Below are 15,956 nucleotides of genomic sequence, written 5' to 3' on the forward strand. Positions count from 1 at the left end.
GTGTCTGATTTTGTGCTACTATATTTTTTAGTTTAGTATTACAGTTGTGTCTTTATACATTAATGCAGTATTTATCATTGAGTTGTTAACAATACAAAATGGCCAAACCATATTTATGCACCAGTTCACTTCAGATTATATTCCAAGGGAAGTGGTATTGTGGCTTGTTTATGACAACGTGCTTTTCTGGGGGTGAAGCCTTAGCCACGATAAGGAAAATCCCACGACCTTACAAGTTTTTATCAAATGTAGATGATATTTTGCATTAAATTATAAAAAAAATAAAGAAAATGGGTGTGATCATCTTAAAGGAGCAAAATAAAATTAGCCTTTATTTTCTTCTTTGAGCGGATCACAATCAGAGTTATATTGAATAAAATCCTGACTCTTCACAGCTTGGTAATTGCAATGGATAGAGACCCAGTCTTTGAAGCTCCAAAAAGCGCATATATCCGTCATAAATGTAATACGTAAGACTCCAGGGTTACGTACAGGCTAAATACGTCTCATGATTAGGAATGCACTGATGTGTAAATTTTAGCCGATAACCGATAATTATTTAACATTGTAAGTCGATAACCGATATATTGGCCGATAAACAGTATCTAAATATTAATAAAAACAACTCTGAGACTGAAACAAAAGGCAAAAAGTGGAAAACTGCTTTTATTTGAAAACATTCACTGCAGAAAACAAGGTAACCATTAGTTCTCTTTTTTCCCTGAAAGTAATGTACCAAGCCTACTTTACACTAGTTAAAGATTTTTTAATATTCTCTAGATTCTTTAACTTTTCAACTTTTCTGGTCATTTTTATTTAATGGACAAATTATAGATGTTCTTCCAGTGCAGCCCAGAAAAGTGTTCTTAATTGCCACAAGTCTAACAGGTCTCAAGGCAGAAAGCATTCAGACAGCAGTCTGATTCAAGCAATATGCTTTTGTTCCTATAATTTACACATTCATAAATATTTACATACTGTACCTGCATCAACAATGTTTTGCTAATAGCAGTAAGTGAATGATCACGACAGAAAGACAGCGCTGTATTGTATTTTAACTGTGAGCAGTGTGCAGCTAAAGTGGTTTAACCAGAGGAAACGATTTACAATTTATCGGCTATAATATATCGGCCGATATCGATAACATTAAAAATGACCGTTTATTGGCCGATACCACTGATAATTTATTGTGCATCCCTAACAACGATACATTTGTGAGCAAAAACGATCATTTTGAGTGAATTTAGTCACGTTTGGATGTAAACAAGATTATCACTGTTCTCACTCAAAATGGTTCTAAAATACGCGAAAACCAATGAGATTCAAAATTTAGATTCATAGCGCTGTGAAACAGCGATGTAATCACAGTTTAAATCTCATTGGTTCATTGGTTGATATATGCGTTTTTTTGCAGTGGGTCGCTGGGCCTCTATTCACTTGCATTACAAAGCCAGGAACAGCCAGGATTGAGATTATTATTACTCCAAATGTGTTCACCGGAAGACATGTACACCTAGGACAGCAGGTGGGGGAGTAAATTATGGCGAAAATGTCACTCTTGAATGAAATGTTCCTTTAAGTTAAGCTTCATAAGTTTACATAAATGTGTGTTTTGTAATTCCTAATATGTTGGCTATTTAGTCCATCTTTAAAGGTGAGGTAACAAGCTGTTTCATGCATTCTGACTTCTTTACACTGTTAAACGTGCTGGCTTCTCAAGCTTAAAGGGATACTTTACTAGTAAATCAAAATTTCCCCATGTTTTACTCACCCTCAAGGCATCCTGACTGAATATGGCGTTCTTCTTGAAGAATAATGCAGTCGGAGTTATAATACCAAGTATCATTTTACTTCCAAGCGGTAGAATTCGAGTGAATGGGTGTTGACTTTTTGAAGCTCCAAAAAGTGCATCCATCGATCAAAGAACTGCTGGACACAGCTTTGTGGTCTTAACAAAGGTCTTCTGCAGTGAATCGATGCATTTGTTTAAGAGAAATATCCATATTGGCAGAGATATTAACGTTGATGTCTAGCTTCCGTCACCTCTCGAATATGCGTGAACTGGAGGCTTGTTTTTCCGGCAAATGATGGTGACGACAGCTGTCGCCAGAGTAGACTCTTTCCTATTGGAACAAAACGAAAAATGCCATGTTCGTCACAGGAACTTACGATGCCTGCGTCATCTGCCAGAAAAACAAGCCTCTGGTTCATGTGCATTCGAGAGATGACGCAAGCTAGACATCAATGTTAATAGCGCTGTCAATATGGATATTTCTCTTAAACAAACGCATCGATTCGCTGCAGAAGACCTTTGTTAAGACCACCAAGCTGTGGGTGAGTAAAACATGGGGACATTTTTATTTGCTAGTAAAGTTTCCCTTTAACAAGGTCAGCTTGTCAAAAAACGAGATGAACGTATGACATAGTATTTCTGTGCTCGATTCACTCCGCAGGGTTCGTACAGGTTTCGGAAAGTTTTTTTCGAACATGGATTCCCGTTTCGTAACAAGGGTTTTTAGTCCCTTATTGGACAATTCTCCCGGAGAAGCACACCCACGCGTCATCCAGCGAGCGAAAGAGCACGCACACACGTGACCGTGAGAGAAAAAGCACAACCACGCGTCAACCAGCAAGCGTGTGAAAGAACAAGCCCATCAATGCCGCTTCGCTCAGCTGACGGAAGTTTAGCTGTGTTTGTTTGCTCACTGCATTTGGGTGATGAATGTTATATAAACGGTGGATTTGGAGCTGATAGATGGCATTGTACCAGCGCTAAAAGATGCCGGATATGGACTGAGTCATATGTCTGTGTTTTGTTGGCAATCGCCACGTACGTGCATAATGTAAACAACACGAAGGGATAATGCGATGATATGTTGTGTGCTCGTGCTGTAGTTCCGCCCCCCCAGCTGTATCTCTTTTATAAATTTGATCAAACTAAATACTTCGAAGACACGAAGTATGCAATACTGCTACGTAGGTACTCAAGATTAATATGAAATCTGGCAGAAACTGCATGTTACCTCATCTTTAAATCACATAATAGAGGAACTTTAAACCGTACACGGTCGAGGACGCTGGTAATGTGCAAAAGATATTAGCTGATGGTTTGTTGTAAGGAGGACAGTGTTTATCGTGGACAGATTTATAATGGGGAAATAGCAGATCCATTTCCTCCTCATTATCAACTGCATGAGCGTTATTGATTCACAGGGTTGTGATTGAAGCCTGGACCACTGGGACCTATCTAGAGTTGGAATCTCTCCATTGGGAACTATCCATGTTATTAAGAAGAAATGATTTAAGCACTTGACCGTAACACAATAATATTACATCATATAGTCTAATCTCTAGTCATTTTAATAAAACATTTGCATCCATATGGCCAAATGGCTGGATTTGGTCTTATATTTCCACCACAATAATACTTCATCATCCTGATCGTAAATTTGATTGGTTGGATAACTGTGGTCTCTTTAGCTATCTGTTGGTGACTTTCAGATCAGTTTGCTCTATTTTATCATTTTCATACCCTACAACTTTTGTGGCTTTGGTTTAAAAGTGTTTAGAAGTTAAAGTGCCTTTACACACATATTTTCACGTTTTAATTGTTGTATTGTCAAGTTATCGAGTCACTCAAAATTTCCTTTGATTCCGTCATTAGGTGAGAGGTTGCGGTCGAGTGTGTGAATTACGTTGACAAAGGCAGAGGCGGATTAACCATATGGGCAATTGGGCAAGTGCCCAGGGGCACCAAATAAACCCGCAATACAAAATATATATTTTTTATAAATGTACATAAGCACTTGTTTTTTAAGACTTAAGTCACGCATCTGCGCTAAATAGGCGTGGCACCATGTGCGAGAATACCCCCACTTCAGATAAAAATGGTTCTGTCCTCCGCACATTTTCGACACACCTCCGCCAAAATTCCCGCCCATGTTATCTGGTTAGTTACATATAGATTTGAGTGAATTAACATTCAGCCAATCACAAGTGACTGCTATTAGGCGAGTCGTCTTTCGTGTAGCCTACACTTTAATCTTCAAACAGATGGAAGAGGGAACGATGCAGAGCGCGTTGTTGTAGCGGAGACTAAAAATGCGATGATTAGCACTGATTAATAAAGGTGTATATATACATGGCATGCGTCAGAAATAAGATGTTATAGTGCCGATAATGTATGCTAATAGTACGTGGAGGTAAGGCCACTATTGAAGATCCAAACCTGGGTTTTAAAGTGAAAGTGAAGAACGGTCGGTGTCATCACTATAGCAATCAATTCATATGTGTCCTTTTTAGTGGAGTACACTTTTATCTTAGTACTTATGTGATCGTTTAGTAAGAAGAATATACACATATTGTGCTTAAAAAGAGCGTTTGAATAGCTGTATAGCAGTTAAAATAGTAACAATAACGTTTCATGTTATTTTTATGAATAACCTTGCTATACATTGTAATCTGGTGAATGCCACTTTGGTGAATTAAAGTCCCAATGTCCTGAAAATCTGTACATTGTTCCATTGTCCCCCTAATGTGAATACATACATGCAAACTATAGTGTGTGTGTGTGTCCCTGTACCCCCATTTTGTGGCACGCACAACATTTACACCTGTTAAAAAAAGTTAGTGATTTTTTTGAACTACATCAAAACCTGAAATGTAACATTACAACAGAAAGCAGGTGACCCTTAACTACAGTAGGCCTAATTGTTAAAAATACTTAATGGAAAAGAGTTGTTTTTGTGTTATATACAAAAGTGTCATGTTAATGTATAATTCTTGTAAAACAGTATATTGTAAATTGCTGAGTTTCATTCTTATAAAATCTTTTAATATATAAATCTTTTAATGAGTGGATTCTTGCCTGTGGGTTGATGGGGGGGACCTCTGGGGCTGTTGCCCAGGGGCACCATGAGGTCTTAATACGCCTCTGGACAAAGGTGAACACTTTCTACTGTGGTCACATCTGAAACATCACTATGAATGGTTTACCTCAGCAAAAGTACACTGTGGTGTAGTACCTTAAAATGTTCTCTATGTATTTTGACATGCACTGCGTTTGGAGTTGGCGTTGAAAACCTAAGTAGTTTTGCTCTCTTCATTCCCGATAACGTGTTCGGCTATTTTAGGATTTCTTTTTAAAACAAATCGTAATTCTACACAATACAATGACTTAGTAGAGTATTGTGTTGTTCGACTTTATTAAAGCACATTCACATTCATGAATTTAGCCGCTACTTTTATCCAAAGCTATTAAAGTCGGTGCACACTGCGATTTTGGACTCGATTTGGCTCTTTTAACCCAAAGTAATTTCCATAATCCTTGGCTAAGACCTGTAGCCTTTGATCGATAGTTTGACATGTTTCTTGTTAACAATGACTGATAAACTATTCATTCATTTTCTTATTAAGAGTATAGTTTGGTTTCTAAGATGTTTGATATTTAGTCATCAGTTTACAGGGAAAGTTCACCCAAAAATGAAAATTCTGTCATGAATTACTCAACTTCAAGCCTTTGTACATTTCTTTGTTCTGTTTAACACAAAGGAAGATATTTGGAAGAATGTTAGCAACTGTGATTTCTGGGACACCATTGACTACCATTAAAATGGTAGTCAAAGTTGTCCCAGAACTGTTTGTTTTCCTATATTCTTTAATATTCTTAAAATATTTTCTTTTGTGATGTTCAACAGAACAAAACAATGACACAATAATTCTTTCTACTATGGTAGTCAATGGCGCCCCAGAAATCTCAGTTGCTAACATTCGTTCAAATATCTTTCTTTGAGTTCAACCAAACAAAGAAATGTATACAGATTTGTAAGAAAGTAAATGATGACAGAATTTTCATTTTTGAGCGAACTAACCCTTTAAGTTTTACTTAGTATGTGCCCTTTGTATTTGATAACTTCTCACACATATATTTAAGAGGGAATTTAACTGACATAAAACAAAAGCGAAAACATACAACCATCACATAACTAAAGCAGTAAAAACATGAATCATAAAAAACATCTACCACAGTATTTTTTGTGTGAAATGTGAAAATGATTTAATTCTGAGAGATGACCTGCAAGAGGTATTTTAATCTTCTATGTTTTCTGCTCCACTTAAAGCCCCCAACACATAACAAGCCCTATCAGCCCATGGAAATCCTAAACTGGTTGTATCACATTGGTTTCCCTCTGCTTTTGTTTGAAGCTTGAACTTCTGCTTGTTTGGAAATTCACACTTCTGTATTACATGCACATAAAAATGCAGGTCAGGTCCAAAACATAGTCAGTGAAAGGGAAGAAAGTCACAGCTCAGAGTTCTCAAGGTAAGCCTAGTAACAGGTGTCATTCACATCTGGACAAATTATATGGTTATTATCTTTACACTAAATAATCTATTTTTACTTATATTTTAATGGAATTAAATGAATATTATCTTTATTATTTGTATATTTGATTTTGTTTTTGATATTTCTTTTTTGAGCAGGCTAACATAAAAAAGACATTAGAATATATACAAATATTTAAAACAATTGGGCTGTCAAACGATTAATCGCATCCAGAATAAGTTTGTGTTTACATAATATATGTCTGTGTACTGTGCATATTAATTTTGAATTTATAAAAACGTACACATGTATACATATTTAGGAATTATTTACATGTATTTATTCATATTTACCCATAATTTAAATTATGTGCAAATGTTTATTCATTTTTACATTTGATGTTTTTCTTACATATATGCATGCATGTGTATGGTTTTATAAATACAAAATGAATATGCACAAGCATATATAACATGAACACAAACTTTTATTCTGAATGCGATGAATCGCGATAAATCATTTGACAGGTCTAATAAAAAACATTTTTAATGTATTATGAACTTGATTAATGTATACTAATGTATACTTACTATGTACAGAACATATTAAAAATCATCTTAACTTTTTTATTTATTGTATTTCTTCAGATGAACAAGATTGTCTTTCTCATTCTTCAATCTGTCCTTCAATTGGCAAGCAACACTTCACTGAGGGTCATCAAGCCAAATGGTGAGTACTGTTTAAATAACTTTTATTTGTAACAATTGAAAGCTGGTCGCATCCGTAGCTTAAATCTTCAAACGATGAGTACAAAACTAAACACACCACCAGTCAAAATTTAGACACACCTGCAAGCGGTGAAGCTTGACAGGACAGCAAAAGAAATGCAACTTGGGCACCCAGCTTTTCATTGCAATACAATATAACTAGTTATTAAAGAGAGACTATGTGACATGTGTCCCTGTCGATTGATGGCTCTGTCCTCTGATACCGTAGTTCTGGCTCTGGAGGTGACGGATCTGTCCAGCTCTGAGGTTTTGCTGCATTGTGGAGAGCAGGTCGAGCTGGAGGACATTCACTGGGAGAGGAATGGAGAAAGCATTTCCGAGAGAGGAAACCACATCATTGTTACCATAGATGGGCTACGTGGAGGAAACTTCACGTGCCACAAACCAAACGGGGAGCTCCTGAATTACAAGCTGCTGGTGGTCCATCCAGTCCAGTTTCCCAGAGGTGGAATTCTAACACAGTCAGATGACAGAGGTACACACGAGGAAATTTCCCTGTTAAAAGTATTTTAAAATGTAAAGAAAAGAGAAAAAATAAGTACAAATGTGTGTAACATGCACAGCGTTTGAGTACAAAATGCTTTTTATTTCTCTAATTTTGATGCTTGGATTAAATAACTCAACATTTTATTTCTGACTAGAATTTGTAACTTGTACTGCAAAGAACTACAGCGGACATTTTCATTGCTCTTGGAGATGGCATCGGGAACGCTCCCAAAGAGCCATTGTATATTTTTCTGCAATCCGGTAAAGATTATTAATGATTATTCTCATTTTGGATTTGTCAATTAAGGTGATAGTCCACCCAAAAATGAAAATTCTGTCATCATTCACTCACCCTTTAAACCTTTATGACTTTCTTTCTTCCTCAGAACACAATAAAAAGAAGGTATCTTGAAGAAAGTTGGTGATCGAATTGCGCCGACCCCCCTTCACTTCTATTGTATGGACACAAAACCAATGCAAGTGAATGGGACCATTCTTCAAAATATCTTCTTTTGTGTTCTGCGGTAAAAGAAAGCCATACAGGTTTGAAATGACAAGAGGGTGAGTAAATGATGACAGAATTTTGTATTTTGGGTGAACGAACACTTTAAATACCAATAGTACATTTTAATAGGCTTGTTTTTACATAAACTTTTGGCTTTATGCAGAAACTCCAGTGTACTGAACTGCACTGTGGATGCTGATATCTCTGGGGTGACTTGTATTGACATGCATTACTGTCCATACTCGGAGGAGTCCAGGAGCATCAATCTCACCCTTCTGGTCAGAAATCTGTACAGATTAGAGGAGCATCATAGGAGTTTTCTCATCAGAGACATTGGTAAGGGCTCGTGGCGCCACCTGCTGGTCAATACCGCAACTACAGGCTACACACACCACAGCCTTGCCTTTAACAACAAATGTATTAGATTGTAAAGTTTTTAATAGTGTATTGTCAAAAGTATTTGTACACTTACTCCACGCATACAAAGCAATGTGAATTAGCCTTGAGAGTAATCGGAGTAAATAGTTTACTCAGTGGTCATGATTCATAAATGACATGTTATTTTATTATACTTTACTAAAAACTTTTAAAACATTTCTGTTAATTGAAGTCAAATAAAATATCATGCTAACTAGTATCTTTTTAAAAAGCTAAACAAAATAAACATATAGCATAGAAAAAACGGACAAAAAACAAATAAATGATAGAAGCACATGTTAAAAATTACATTTAATTTAAAATATTAAACAAAAACAAAACAACAATATCTCAACCCACATGGCTTTCTTTCTTATAAGGAACAAAAGAGAAGGAATTTTGAATGATTTAAATGCTTTACTTCATACCAAACATTATGTTAAACTAAATTAAAGCTATATTATATCTTTATTATACTTTATTAAATAAATAATGTCATTTTACCACCAAGAAGACCCAAGTCTTATTAAATATATATATAGCTACTTTAAATGCAATACAATTCGTTTTGGAAAAAAGCGTCTGCCAAAAGCATAAATCTTGGAACTGTCCAAATTTTTTACTTCTTTTTAAAAAGTAAATTAATTTACCGTATAAAAACTTCTTTTTTTGTGAAATATTTTGCTTCGAAAGTGTGCTTGCACCACTTTGTAATTTTCTCATGATGTAATGATGCAACGATATAGTGTATGTAGCTCCTATGGCTCTAAATATTGTTTAGTCAACACTGCTCGCTGGCATTGTTTGAATAAGCCATTCAACAAAAAACAGTGATAGTAGATAATTTTCCATTAAACTAGTATGATATGAACATTGATAACTCTATTCTAATCTCAAATTGACAGTTAAACCAGATAAAGTGACTTTCAGCAAGATTAAAGATGATGTGTTGGAGTGGCATCCCCCCGAGACATGGAGTTTCCCCTGCAGTTTCTTCCCTCTCTCCTATGAGGTGAAAGTGATTCCTAACAACCACAACTGTAACTTCACTGGAAACCGTGTTGAGGTAAGCCACTTAACACACTTTACTTTACATTTTTTGTTTTGCATAATGTGATTTATTGCAATTTAAGAATGAAATATTAAATTGAACTTCTTTGGATTATTCAAGCATAAAACATTTACCACATTTTTCAATGCACCCTTATTATTTTTATTGCAAAACATATAAATATACAGTAGTTAATATGTTGATTTCTGTAAATTCATAGCAACATGAAACCAATGAGACATATTACATGGCGAACACGAGGAAGGCATATACATTTTGCGTCCGGGCTCAGGATCCGCTTACTAAAAGAGCCTGGAGTGACTGGAGTCATCACCATCAGTGAGTAACATTAATAAATCAATAAACTTGATCAAATATTGTATAGAAATAAAGAGTATTGCATTCATATTGGTTCTTTTGTGTGACAGGAAAAAACACAGGCACAGCTCAGATCAATAGAGTGAGTCATTTATGGTGTTCTAATGACCATATTGATTTTTTTATATAGATTTAATACAGATTTGTTTTATTTTGTTCATGTTTTTCATTGTTGTCTTTTCTTTGTTTGATGAATGCAGGTTTGTTCAGGGGAACACACGTCTGCTTGATACCGCTTGCATTTGCTTTCAATTTCAAACAGTTATATTATTTATATTTTGTAATATTATTATTATTTTCCACTATTACATTTGTGCAATCATTTTCTGGATCAATAAAAATATTTAGTTTGGCTTTGGTCTTGAAAGTTTTTTTTGTGTCATACAGTTTTTTAATGTGTAATGTGTTTTTAATGTTTGTCGAATGCTTTTTGGGTCACTTTAGAAAACTGTAATCGATCGGCTAATATAGAGTATATATATATATATATATTAAATGAAATGTATAAAAATATATAAAATACAATATAAAAGCTAAAATGTGTGATTTCACAACTTTAGCCAGCGTCTTTTCTGTTTCAGCATGTTGCATCTACTGCACATAGGCTTCGTACAAAAATGTTATTAACAACCATAATAAATATATCATTATTAAGTCCTTGATATTATTTGTGATTTATGCTGTGGTGGTGTAAGCATAATCCCTTCATAAATGTCTAACATAAAGATACAAATAAAAATTTTTTTTTTTAGTAATCCAGACAACTGATAAGTGATGTTTATACAATTTGTATTAATCTTTCATTTAAGTTAAGTTTAAAATGCTAAACTTAGTGAAATTTTATAAAACGGACACAAAACTATTGTAAAACCAACTTAGTTTAATTTACATTTAGATGACATACATAAACATTTGACTACCGGATGAAATGTAGTTATGCAAAATGCAATACTGGTCACGACTGAAAACCTTGATAATGTAACTGAACTCACACTTCTAAATCAATGAATCAATGTTCTAAGGTAAGTTATGGGGTATATCACGAGAACTTGCTACATACTGTTTGACAAATCTTATCGACTCATTTAATGTCAGGACAGTTTTAGCGAATGCACGCAGTACACACTACATCCGTTACATACTCATATAAAAAAACATGCATGTAAATATGACAACTGTCCATCATTATTCACTCTGATGATAAAGCTGTGCTTTCCCAACCACGTTTGCTGCTTACATGAACGGAATCTCTTCGGAAATTCCATTCAGATTCATGCAGCCAGTCCTGAAATATTGCTTCTATGGGGACCAGTTGGACCAGTCACACAGAAACAGATTCAATTTGACCTTTCCCTTTGGAGTACCATTCAAACCAGTTATGGTTTATGCATCTAAACAAAAAATACATACTTCCACACATATACTGTAAACCAAATAGTACAACTGATGAAAGAGTGCAACTATTTTACACTATACATCCGTTCTAGATTTATATGTGCATCATATTCTTTTTCGATCAGATATTAACAAGGTGAGGCTTTTCATATTAACATCTAAACATGGCATGACATAAATCAGAGGATAAAATGTGTGTTGCAGGCCGGAATTGAGGTATCGAGGACCATCACGCTTGCTGTAAATGCTGTTGTTTGTTGAATGCCTTTGATTTTGAGTCGAAGTGCTGGAATCTCCAGCAAAGAGCAACTATAAAGAGAGATATGATGGGCAATGCAAGATACAGAGAACAATAAGCAGATCGGTCTGTTCGGTGGGGCTTCTGGCACCAAGCCGTTTCTCAATGAATGATCATGGCTTCTCCTCAATGTAGACGGTGTCATTGATTCTGTTTCTTTGACAGGTACCTGTTTATAAAAGACAAAAAGGATATATGTTCCAACGACATACAACATGTGCTGTTTGAACAGATGCCAGTTTTATTTCATTGTCAAAAGCTATTTTACTCAAATGTGGCACTTGAGTTTTAATTTTGGAAGCTCTATGGCCGTATGTGAGTTGTATAAAGATCATCAGAAGCTCTGCGCGCTTCATTTCTTACATTCCATTCATAACTAAAAGTGAATTACTCGCATAGTTAGTACAGTTGTTTTTTTTTAACCTCACCTTTCCCAGTGCTTGTGGTTGAGACCCGAGAAGTCGTCCAGTTTAGCGATTTCCTTCAGGTAGAGTGACAGCTTATAGAGCTCTTTGTCTTTCTCACGGTTCATGTGAGCCTTCATGAAAGGTCTAATCTAAGAACAAGACGTGGGGAAGAACAAACGCTTCAAACCATTCATAATGAGGTTTCTTATGACACATCGTGCGTCACAAATGTATTAGTCAGTCAAATTATAAATGAATTCTGTTTAAAGTTCAAATGTGTTATTTTTGCACCGATAGCGTAACCAAATAGACTGGAATATTTTATTTTGTACGATCAGGTTTTTCTATATACTTCCCCGTCTACAGAAAGTCCCGCCCCAGACGTGCGCTAGTGGTTAACCCAGTGTTCGTTTCTTGAGCTGGCTGGGATGCTTATAACTGAGTCTGCATATTAAAGGTACAGTTCACCAGAAAATGAAAATTCTCTCATCATTTACTCATGCCATCCCAGATGTGTAGTGGGTTAATAAATGTCTTCTGAAGGAGATAATAGGCGTGTATGAAAATGATTAATACTTCGAACTTCTGATGAACACAGAGAAAGATATTTGGAAGAAAGCTTGTAACCAAAGAGTTATTAGCCACCATTGACTACCATAGTAGGAAAAATGTCTTTGTTCTGTTGAACACAAAAGAAGATATTTTGAAGAATGTAGGAAAGCAAACCGTTCTGGGGCACTTTTGACTACAATTGTAATTTCTCCTAAGGGAGTCAATGGTGGCCAAGAACTGTTTGGTTACAAGCATTCTTCCAAATATCTTTCTTTGTGTTCATCGGAACAAAGACATTTATACAGATTTGGAACAACTCGAAGGTGATGAAATGATCACAGATTTTTTATTTTGGGGTTAAATATTCCTTTAAATAAAATATGAATCAATAAAGCAACAGCAATTTTATATAAAAAATATACACTTGTGATTAGCATATGAGTGAGTCATTTTCATTTTTGGGTGAAATATTTCTTTAAGCTACTATAGGATAAAGTATTAACACACCTTCAGTCCGTTATGTGGATTCATGAGGAAGTTTCTGCCGATATCATCAAACATGATTGTATTCTTCCTGTTGTAGAACTCGCCATATTTACCCCATATTACTCCCAAAGGCTTGACCTGAAATATAACGCACACATGACACACTGAAGCTGGACAGAGAGAAATGTTTTATTTTGTGATTTGAACACGTGGTGACCTCTACGACTCCTCGTTTGGGCGTGTGCACAGTGATCATGGCTGAACTGTCCAGCATGAAGGTGATCTTGTAGTTCGGATTGTCTGTCACTCCAAGCTCCTAAAACACCATGGATACAATATAGATATAATGTTGTTACATAAATAAGAGAAAACGTAACACTTATAAAAAAAAAGTACGATTGTGAAAGGACACACACATTATCAAGGACCTACTTTCATTTTAGCATCAATCCACTTCATACTTGTTGCAGCTAAAAAAGAAAAGAACGGAAAGATCTAGGCCTTTGATCACGTTTAAATGAGTCTATAAAGCTTGAATGCCAAGACAGATACTTACACCAGATAACAATATCATAGTCTTCATACGCCGACGTAAGAAACTCGTGCAAGTACGGTCTCATCAACTCTTGGCCTGTCTCTGCACATGACTTATGATCTAGATGAGAAGGTTTGCAGTGAAATTAATTATTGAAAAATTAAACAGCACATCACAAACTGAGTTTCTGTACAGCATTGAAGGAACAGACCACCCAAAATAATGTGTCACTATGTACGGATGACTTACCAAAAAGCGTATAGTCAACATCTAGCACAAGTAATCTTTTTCCTGGTCTTGGAGGATTCAATTCCTCAACTTTGTAATCTTTCACTCGACGAGCTATCTTAGCCAAATTCTCCTCTCTGTATAAAAGACAAACAAACGTAATGTTACATAGGTTTCAATAAATGTCACATGCAAGCTAATAAAAAGAAATAGAAAAATAATACATCATGTTGTGACAGTAAATGTGATAAAATTGGTTTTCACTGGCCTGTTTTCAACCTCGGTTACTTCCTCTTCTATGTCGAAGTCATTGACCACATCATCATTTTCCGGAGGAGGGGCCAAGACATCTTCCTACAGAAAGGCGTTTCATTGAACAAACAATCAAATCTGTTCATAATTTAGGCGACCTTTACTACATTTACTGCATCTTTACTATGTTCACTTGTGTTGGGAATGTAGCCAAATAGTTGCATAATTAAAATACATAATCTACACTATATCAGCAAAAACATCACATACTATGCATTAAATATAACAGCTCAGTAATTTATAGCCATTAGAATCAATAGAAAAATATAATCTAAAACTATATAAAATATAAAAACTCCATACAATTACACTCATTTGAATTAGATTTCCTTGAACTATAAAATCCTAAAAAACCCACCAGACTTTCCTCTCTGGTGCCCATCATCATAATCTTGGTATTGGGCTTTAACTTCAAGTCACCCAGCTTGACATCATCATCTGCTGGTTTACCTAATGAGTGACAAAATTAGAGTCAACTAGGGGACACCTGAAATTATTTCATTTGAATATAACAAATTAAATTTGATCTACAAGGCTCAATCCGTGTCAGAAAGGTTTTGACTGGTTAAAATTTAATTTCACTTTAAGGCTGCCTTTGTGTATCGTTTGTCGTCCCGCATCTGTTCCCACCTTTCACTTTCAGCCCCAAGAGCTTCTGTCGTTCCGGGAGAACTCCTGTGAGAGATTTAATGGACTGTTTCAGATCTAACACCGTGTCCTCTTCAGACAGAGTGTTAATGGAGTACTCCTGTCCGCCCCACTTGATGATCACTGACAAAGACATACTGGAGGACAGAGTGTGAAAGTGATAGAAGATTTTGAACAATAAACCACGTAACCAAGATAGAAATCCACTTAGACTATTTTACTGTAGTGTCATAGTAGTACTTTCTGTACTAAAGTGCTGTTTTATGTATTTCATTATAAGTGATGAGCACATTTTGGTGCACAACAATTTTGGAATATGATCCTGAAATCTCATGTTACCTTGGCAACGCTACACCAGCATCAACAACAGCAGACGTATGAAATCAGTCCACTGTCAATACACAAAAGAATGAATCAGGTGGCCTGAAACGGAGAAACAAATAACACCCACAGCCTCAACTGAGGTACATAATATATATATAAAAAGCATAATTTCTTAGTAACTAAGCGAAGCAACTTGATGTGACGAACAAGATAACAGACACAAGGACACCCCTTTGTCAATTGAACACCATTACATTTAAATGTATGGTTAATTTGACTCTCTTCTAATTCTTGATGTCAAAAATCTTTAACGAGAAATAAATCTTTTAACTGGGATACTGCATTGGAAAAAGGCTTGAACTAGCTTCTAGCTCGTGCTGTATGTTAAACTCATTAGGTTGCATCCAATGCACTAATCAGATGTGATCTGATTATAATAGCAAGCGTGAAATGAACGTAAACATGAACGTTTTGCACGGATTATTCTTATTCATACAGACTAAAATAACGAAATAAAAATACATGTGCGTGAACGTGTTTCTCACTTACATAAGATCCAGTTCATTCAAAGCTCAAGCAGGTACCACTATTTGCTGCTATTCTTCTCTCGGTTCATAACGGACTGGATGCAGAACTTACTGCCACCTGCTGGTCGGTGGAGGAGTAGATTGTACAACAATTTTGCTTTCTTTACATGTTTTTAATTTGATCATAAATATTATGTGTATTTACACAATTAGACTTTAATCGGTAATATTTATGATGAAAAAAGATTTCAGTGTACTAGTCCGGAGGTTTTCCGTTGAGGCTGTGAGCGGAAG

The 15,956-nt window shown here is 35.6% G+C and overlaps 2 protein-coding genes across 3 annotated transcripts; one reads left to right on the forward strand and one right to left on the reverse strand.

Annotated features, from left to right (window-relative positions):
* The first annotated feature begins 6,270 nt into the window (after window positions 1–6,270).
* il12bb (interleukin 12B, b) lies at window positions 6,271–10,736 on the forward strand. The gene is made up of 9 exons (XM_057360264.1): window positions 6,271–6,322; window positions 6,973–7,054; window positions 7,322–7,588; window positions 7,755–7,860; window positions 8,268–8,440; window positions 9,427–9,587; window positions 9,793–9,911; window positions 10,001–10,032; window positions 10,151–10,736. The coding sequence occupies exons 2-8, from the start codon at window positions 6,973–6,975 to the stop codon at window positions 10,029–10,031; spliced, it is 939 nt and encodes a 312-aa protein (XP_057216247.1). The 5' UTR covers window positions 6,271–6,322; the 3' UTR covers window position 10,032; window positions 10,151–10,736.
* Window positions 10,737–10,801: 65 nt separating this feature from the next.
* On the reverse strand, window positions 10,802–15,794 carry ublcp1 (ubiquitin-like domain containing CTD phosphatase 1). 2 transcript variants are annotated; one of them, XM_057360262.1, is made up of 12 exons: window positions 15,685–15,794; window positions 15,151–15,234; window positions 14,794–14,948; window positions 14,522–14,613; window positions 14,120–14,205; window positions 13,873–13,988; window positions 13,645–13,743; window positions 13,521–13,558; window positions 13,306–13,404; window positions 13,110–13,226; window positions 12,072–12,199; window positions 10,802–11,812 (listed from the first exon to the last, which is right to left on the reverse strand). In XM_057360262.1, the coding sequence occupies exons 3-12, from the start codon at window positions 14,945–14,947 to the stop codon at window positions 11,785–11,787; spliced, it is 957 nt and encodes a 318-aa protein (XP_057216245.1). In that variant the 5' UTR covers window position 14,948; window positions 15,151–15,234; window positions 15,685–15,794; the 3' UTR covers window positions 10,802–11,784. The 2 variants fall into 2 exon arrangements, with proteins under 2 accessions (XP_057216245.1, XP_057216246.1); XM_057360263.1 differs by having other exon boundaries at window positions 15,151–15,202; window positions 15,685–15,758.
* Window positions 15,795–15,956: the final 162 nt, after the last annotated feature.

The sequence above is a fragment of the Triplophysa rosa genome, linkage group LG19, assembly GCF_024868665.1.
Source record: "Triplophysa rosa linkage group LG19, Trosa_1v2, whole genome shotgun sequence".
Taxonomy (NCBI): Eukaryota; Metazoa; Chordata; class Actinopteri; order Cypriniformes; family Nemacheilidae; genus Triplophysa; species Triplophysa rosa.

Coding starts and splice junctions, on each gene's coding strand:
- il12bb (XM_057360264.1), top strand. CDS start 6,973: ATGAACAAGATTGTCTTTCTCATTCTTCAATCTGTCCTTCAATTGGCA. Junction 7,055..7,321: donor GAGGGTCATCAAGCCAAATG/GTGAGTACTGTT, acceptor CTGATACCGTAG/TTCTGGCTCTGGAGGTGACG. Junction 7,861..8,267: donor GTATATTTTTCTGCAATCCG/GTAAAGATTATT, acceptor GGCTTTATGCAG/AAACTCCAGTGTACTGAACT.
- ublcp1 (XM_057360262.1), bottom strand. CDS start 14,947: ATGTCTTTGTCAGTGATCATCAAGTGGGGCGGACAGGAGTACTCCATT. Junction 14,206..14,521: donor GCACCAGAGAGGAAAGTCTG/GTGGGTTTTTTA, acceptor GCCTTTCTGTAG/GAAGATGTCTTGGCCCCTCC. Junction 13,405..13,520: donor GGATTGATGCTAAAATGAAA/GTAGGTCCTTGA, acceptor ATGGTGTTTTAG/GAGCTTGGAGTGACAGACAA.